The sequence below is a fragment of the Arachis ipaensis genome, chromosome B6 (genome assembly GCF_059453495.1).
Source record: "Arachis ipaensis isolate K30076 ecotype BB chromosome B6, ASM5945349v1, whole genome shotgun sequence".
Taxonomy (NCBI): Eukaryota; Viridiplantae; Streptophyta; class Magnoliopsida; order Fabales; family Fabaceae; genus Arachis; species Arachis ipaensis.
This window is the reverse complement of record NC_142441.1, coordinates 54,159,606-54,167,249: the sequence shown is the minus strand read 5'-3', so window position 1 is coordinate 54,167,249 and position 7,644 is coordinate 54,159,606. Positions and strand designations below refer to the sequence as shown.

General features: G+C 37.7%; 1 protein-coding gene across 1 annotated transcript; it reads right to left on the bottom strand.

The window, feature by feature from the left end:
• Positions 1–328: 328 nt before the first annotated feature.
• LOC107646880 (uncharacterized) lies at positions 329–2,899 on the bottom strand. Its single transcript, XM_088490667.1, has 4 exons — positions 1,443–2,899; positions 903–1,302; positions 530–818; positions 329–420 (listed from the first exon to the last, which is right to left on the bottom strand). The coding sequence occupies exons 1-4, from the start codon at positions 2,897–2,899 to the stop codon at positions 329–331; spliced, it is 2,238 nt and encodes a 745-aa protein (XP_088346793.1).
• Between the last annotated feature and the right edge of the window lie 4,745 nt (positions 2,900–7,644).

The following is a 7,644-nucleotide window of genomic DNA, read 5'->3' as shown; positions in this document are numbered from 1 at the left end:
AGGTAAACTCGTGGAGCTGACCTAGACTCGACTCGTAGACTCGTACGAGTTTACCTGTTATACATTTTAAAAAAATATATATATCATGTATAATATATATATATATTTACTCAGATATAGACATTTAAACCTAACAATTTCAACATCAAAACACATAATAAATTAACCTAATACTAAAATTACAAGTTACAACAAGTACTTTGGATCACACATTTAAATCCTTCACAAGTATTTATCTAGTTCAACATAAAACACACAATTACACAATCAAAGGTTTATAAGACATAACCAAAACACAAAAGAAAACAACAAAGCAACAATTAAATTTCTAATAAACTCTAAAACTCAAATCCTCCAATATCTTCATCTTCCATGGCATCAACATCATCATCTTCACCATCTTCATCAGAAACATCATTTCTTTCAGCCTCAGGTTCAACACGGCCAACAAAATCTTCATCATCATTCACATGTTCATCTTCTTCCTCTATTAAATTTTGTTGTGGATCCCCAATAAACTCATTCTCACCTCCCTCACCCATGTTGAATTCATTACTATTCATACCTGGAATAGCAAATTCATTACTATTTGGATCATCATTAGTATTGTCATTCATTGGCAAGTGAGAATGCTCAACACTTTCAGCAATATTTTCATTAACATCCTCAGTTATCCACTCATCATCAGAATGCACTGCATCAAATTCAAGTTCTGGAGTTTTTCTAATTTGCTTGCCCTTTAACTTCAAATTATACATCACATACACTAGATCATTCATTTTCTTTTGATGCAACCGATTTCTTCTCTTTGTATGAACCTACAAACATATAGTGCCAATAGTTAATAAAAATAAAAAAATTAATAATGAATAGTTCTAAGGAAGTAAGGAATAAGGAATTACCATTTCAAATGCACTCCAATTACGCTCACAACCAGATGAACTACAAGTTAAGGTTAGAACTCGGATAGCAAACTTCTTTAGTTCTGGACAACTATCTCCATAGAAGTCCCACCACTCAGCAGGTAGCATGGTCTTCCTACTACTCTTTGCAGTTTCATTACCAAAGAGGCCTCTAGCATAATGAAAGTCAAGAAGCTGTAGACCAACCTTTTTCCTTTCTTCCTGGTTAGGAACTAGTTTTTTCAAACAACTATATAGACCAATCTTAATGTCAGCATCATCAACCATGAAATTTGGTTCATAGTGATAATGAGGATTAAGATAATACGCAGCTGCATGCAATGGTCTATGCAATTGACTTTCCCACCTTCCATCAATAATTTCCCATATAGGTTCATAACTAAAAATAGCAATGCAAATGAATAAAAATAAGAAAATTAAATAAATAACTGAATATAAGAAGAAAACATGGTAACATACTAACATGATACATTGATAATCAAATATTAAAGCTTTCAATTAGTCAAAACTCAAGATTACCTCTTTTTAACACAACCGAAGTTAGTCTTGATTGTTTCTTTGGCGTTTCTCATGCCTTCAAAGATGAAACCCATGGCTGGTTTTTCATCTGAATCAACCAAGCGAAGGACTGTAATGAGAGGAGCAGCAGCCTTGAGGCATATGACAATATTCTTCCATAGCCTACTATCCAAGGCCATGTTTTGAACTCTTATTCCTTCAGGCGTTGATGCAACCTTAGTTGTCTTCCAATCAGCAGAAGTAAACATAGTCATCAATGGTCCTTTATTATCATGAAGACAAGTGAGAGTCAAATACGCAGTGGCGAATCTTGTGGCACCTGGCCGAACCAAGTCCTTTCCCTTTGTAAAATTCCTCAACATGCTAATGAGCATACTCCGAGAGTAGATAAAAGTGGTGATTTTTCTTCCCTTTTTTATGGTTGTTTCATGCACCTTTAGCTTCTTTTCAAAATCCTCCAATATCAAATCTATGCAGTGTGCAGCACATGGTGTCCAATACAAACTTTTTCTAGTCTCCATCATTCTTTCTCCAGCAGCCTTATAATTAGCAGCATTATCTGTAACAATTTGGACTACATTCTCTTCACCAACAAATTCTACGGCATCTTCTAGCATTTTGACAACTTTATCCGTTGTTTTCGAGATGTCAGAAGTGTCCAATGAATAAAGAAAAACTGTTCCTTTAGGGCTGTTCACCAAAAAATTACAAATACTACGCCTTTTTTTATCAGTCCATCCATCCGACATGATTGAACAACCAGTTCTCTTCCACTCTGCTTTAAATTCAGTAAGCATTTCATCAACATTGTTTACTGCTTTCTTTAATTGGGTTTCTCTTAACTCATGGTAAGAAGGAGGTTTATAGCCAATTCCATATCTACCAACCATCTCACAAAACTTTAAAAATTCGGGATTCTTAATAACATTGAAAGGAATAGCACTTGTATAGAAAAATATGGCACATTGTTGATCACATTGTTCCTTTAGATCCTTCTTCATCATTTGATTTATTGTTGATTGAACTTGAGCCCCTTTTCCTTTTGTGACAAAGTTGCGAATATCTTTCCCCCTTTGTTGAGAATTGTCCTTTTCCTTTTCTGTTTGTTCAGGATAATCCTCATCATCACCAAATCTTCTCTTCTTCAATGATGCTTCTTTAGCCTCCACACAAACTTTCAACATCACAGCCTTCACTTCTTCAGGTACTGAAGCACAAGGCTCTGAATCCTCTTTAGTACCGGCAAGATGATGCTTGAATCTGTAAATCCCTCCGCTTATAGTTTTTGAGCAATAATTACACTTCACTTTTTTACCATTGCCTTGAACATCAATCCCATGTTTCCATCCTATATCACTTCTATTTCCAGTTGCATTTTTTCTCCTAGAAACAGCAGGTGTAGGTCTAGGAATACTAGGAAGCGAAGACCCTGTCCCTGAACCAACATTCTCAGACATTTTGTATTTTTATCCCTAAAAATCAACAACCCAAACAACAAATTCAGATTCAGATTATCCACTAACTAAATTCAGATTCAGATTATCCAATAACTAAATTCATAACTAACACTAGTTTCAGCTACACTTACAACAATAATGTTTAAAAGATGAAAAATTTTTAGCATCATAAGACTTAATCAATAATCATCAGTTCATCACTCCAAATGCAGTACAGCAAGCAATTTCATTTAAACAAATTTCTCATTGTCATATGAACCCCCTTTGAGGTCATCAATATGATCAAGCACAAACAAATTAAAACAATGGCAACTAGAGTCAACCACCAATACTCCAATACTCACTTTATCACACAAGACACAACAGATACATTTTCATTTAAACTAACAATTCAGACTTCAGACTTTCAATTAAACTAACACAGTAAGTCAGTAACACTAACTAACAATTCAGACTTCAGAGTTTCAATTCAGTGAATGTGAATTCACTAATTCAGACTTCAGATTTCAGTAAACTAAAGACTAAACATAACTACATAACAGAAGCAGAAAACAAAAGAAAAAATATATATAGCAGAAGGCCAGAAGCACTATCCAGTATCCACAGATAACAGATTTTAACCATGATTGAAGCATGAAGCATGAAGTACAGAACTACAGATTACAGAAGCAGGCAAGCAGCATCAGTTTTTTTCACACATTAATTTTTTTTTCAACAGATCAAACGCAGATCAGGGCCTTAATAAATTTGCAGAATTGAATAATTGCAACCAAAATTGTTAGCATTTGAATTAGTTTAACAAAATTACCTTGGAGATGGGCACTTGGGCAGACTTTATCACTTGAAGCAGATCGGCAGTGCTTCAGTGAAGAAAAACAGAACAAGGCTGACGAGGGCAGAACAGGGGAGGGGAGGCAAACGGCGTGGTGGACTGGTGGTGGGCTCTGGCGCTGTGCAACTCTTCCTGGTGGTGGCCTGGTGGGCTCTACGAGACTGCGACTCTGCGTGGTGGTCCTTCACTGGGCTCTGCGACGCTGCGTGGGTGAGAGGTGGGGGACTAGCCGACGAGGGATGAGGCGAGGGGAGGTGAGACCGTGAGAAGACGAGGGGTCCGTCTGGACTCTGGCGTCCGGCCTCTGCGTGGCGGCGCAGACAACGCTGCCGTTCGATGGTGGAGGGTGTGAGACGAGTGAGGCTGGCCGTCTGGGGTTTGGTTGAGGGAGTCACTAGGGTTTCAAACTTTAGTTCACTCCTTCATTAGTGGGTGTGGGTGCCGGGTGGGTTTAGGTTGCGGGTTTGGGTTAGCGCCGGTTTTGTTTTGTTTTTTTTTTTTTTTCTGGGCCAAAACGACACGGTTTTGGCAAAAATGGGCAACGAAATTAAACTCGCTGACTCGCTAGCAAACTCGCGAGTTTGCACGATTTTATCCGAGTCTAGCCGAGTCAACCCGAGTCTACCCAGAAACGAGTTTATGTCCGAGTCAACTCGATTCCACTACCTAAACTCGTAAACTCGTACGAGTTTACGAGTTAACTCGCGAGTTTGACAACCATGATTGGTGCCTAACTTTATTGCTTGCTCTTTTCTTTCTTTTTTAGTTTCTTTTTCTTTCCAGGATATTTTTATTCATCTAAGTCTCATAGGATGCTGATGCACGGAAATCTGTATCTCTACAAATTTCCTTCGGCAAGTATACCGAATTGTCATCAAGTAATAACTCACAAGAGTGAGGTCGAATCCCATAGAGACTAACGGATTAAGCAAGTAATAATTGATTGATTACTCTAATTAGATAAGCATATTTGAGAGATAATCAAACAAGAAATGTAAATGACATGAAAGTAAATGAAAGCAATAAAGTGCAAGAAAGTAAATGGCAAGGAAACTAAAGTACAAGAAAGTAAATTGCAAGAAATGTAAAGTGCAGAAAAGTAAATAGTTAGAACTAAAAAGGAAAAAAAAAACACATTGGGATCAAGAGATAATGCACTTCTCCGGATCAAGTTCATTTTAATCTCTTCCTCAATCAATGCATTCATTAGTCTCTTAGCACTCTTAGGTGATTGGATCCCAATTCCTTGGCAATCCAATCTCTCTAAGCTTGAACAATTGCCCAATTCCTTGATTTAATTGCTCATGGGAAGAGATGAAGTACGATCACTGATTATACTACATGTTTTTCTAGATCAAAGTATTGGTAGGATTATATGTCACCATATCCATCCAACCCCAACCCAGTCCAACATGAGAAAGCATTTCTAGCATGATTTCCTCATTCCTCTTCCAAGGTTCAGAGGAAATCCAAGTATGAACAATTTCTCTTCTGAGAAAATTGTTCAATTGGATGAAGATCGAAAGCTTTCAAGAAAATTAAGAGAAAAAAAAAGAAGAAGAAGAATAAAAAATATGATTGATCTATTGAATTGCAATAGATCTCTTTCTCCAAATGGAAAGAGTTAGTTACTAAAATATTTACAAGGTGATGGAAGGAATGGAAGAGAGGAAAGGTGTAGAAGGGAGGGGTCCGAAGACCCACTCTCAGTGGTGTGTGCTAGGGGATGTGTGTATGTGTTTGATTCTGAACTTCCCCTTCAATCCGGAATGATTTCAATATAGAAACTAAGGCCTTTATATAGGCTCTCCTAAATTACAAAATAAAATGAAACTAAAAGTAAATTACAATTAAATAAAAATTCCTATTCTAGATGCTTCTTGTAGCCTTCATTGGTTGAGAATTGTGGTCTTGCTTGCTTGAACTTTGAAGTAGACTTGAGAGAGAAGTGAATCAAATTGAGGTCCAAGTGCTAGCGTGCTACCGTTAGCCACACTAATGCTACAAGTGTGGCGTTAGTGCTGAAGTTAGTGGCACTGACGTCACACTTGCTACCCAGTTAGTATTTTTGGGGCTTAAAGATGCCTATTGTTTGTGGTTCAATTTCATGCCCACTATAAAATATTATATATCATTGGAAAGCTCTGAATGTTAGCTTTCTAATGCAACTAGAATAATCTCAATTGGACCTTTGTAACTCAAGTTATGCTCCTTTGAAGGGGACATGGTTGCTGGCATTGTCACTGGCGTTAGTGTCACTAACGTCAGCGTTAAGGGAGTTAATAATGCCAGGTTCAGAAGATCAAAATTAATGTCCATCCCATACTATTATATATTTTTGAAAAGTTCTGAATGTCTAATTTCCAATACCTTTGTAAGCGCATCATTTGGAGCTCTACAGCTCGAGTTACACTTCTTGGAAGGTGAAAAGGTCAGCTCGCCTTACTACAGGTTGATACCATGTTCATTTTTGCCCTTTCGGGGCAGGTTTTCTCCCTCAAATTTAGTGTCCACCATATAGTTCCATATATGCTTGGAAAGCTCTGGATTCCTACTTTTCAATGCCACTGGAATCACCTCATTTGAAGTTTTGTGGCTTAAGTTATTCTTGTTTAAAGAAGACATGGTCAGACTGCCCGGTGAGATGTTGCCCACGTTAGTGCCTATGTTAGTGACACTAACGTGGGCACTAACGTAGGCCTTCCTTGCTTCGCTCAAGTTAGTGGTGTTAGCGTCACCACTAACTTCCGATGCTGCTTCATTCTCCACGTTAATTGCTCACGTTATTGGCATTAACGTGACCATTAATGTGGGTCTTCCTTTGTCTCGCTCATGTTAATGGTGTTAACTTCACCATTAACGTCCCATCTTGCTCCCTTCTCCCATGTTAGTGGCATTAACTTTGCCACTAAGTTGGCTCTTTCTCCTTTGGTCCACATTAGTGCCCATGTTAGTGGCACTAACATGGCCACTAACGTGGGTCTTCCCTCTGCTTCTTCTTTCATGTTTGTTTTGTGCTTTTTACTTCCTTTTCCACCAATTTCTACAAATTCAAACCAAATCAAAGAATTGAAAGTAATCTATGATTTAAGAATAAAAATACTCAATATTTAAGCATGATTAGTAAAAATTAAAGATGAAAAAGCATAGAAAAACAAGCCATGATGCCCTGGCATCAGATGCACATTAAGCTCATAATTCAAGAGATATTTTAGCCTTCTACCTTATTGGTGAACCAACTTAGCTAGCAAATACCACCACAAACACTAGGACTATGTTCTGCAAACTTTGGACTTTACTCTTCTTTTTCACAATATTCTTTTACAATTTCTTTTCTTGAACTCAAGAACAAAGCATACAACTTAAGCAAATTGAAGTGGCCTAAGCATCTAAGCTAGCAAGCTAAAGATAGACTAAAGAGACTAAATGATGCAAATAACTGAATTGAAATTCATAACTAAATTTGGAGGCATGTTCTGTTTCATACATGGACTTCCTTATTCAAAGCTTAAAAAGAAACTCCACCTCCTTGTTTATCATTTGCCTTGTTCATGTCCCTCCACTTGTTTGTCCTTTTTCTTTGTTGTTCCTTCTTTTTGACCGCTTGTGCCTCCATGCCCTTGTGCCATCCTTGCTTTCTTCCAATCCTCCAATGCTTTTCTCACTGATTCAAGGCTCTACTATGCTCTCTCTTTTTCTAGTCGTGCTAGCTCATCATGAACTTCTTCATATCTCGTGATTCTTGGATTTAGCGTGGGTAGCTGCACAACCAAGTAGCCGAGCCTAGCTTGAGTGTTTATGTCATACCCAGCTCTACTTAGATAGACTCCTTCTTGGAATGATCTGTACTCATCAAATGCTTCCATGTGGTCATGTTGTCTTCGACACATTTCATGAATATGTGCATCTTAGT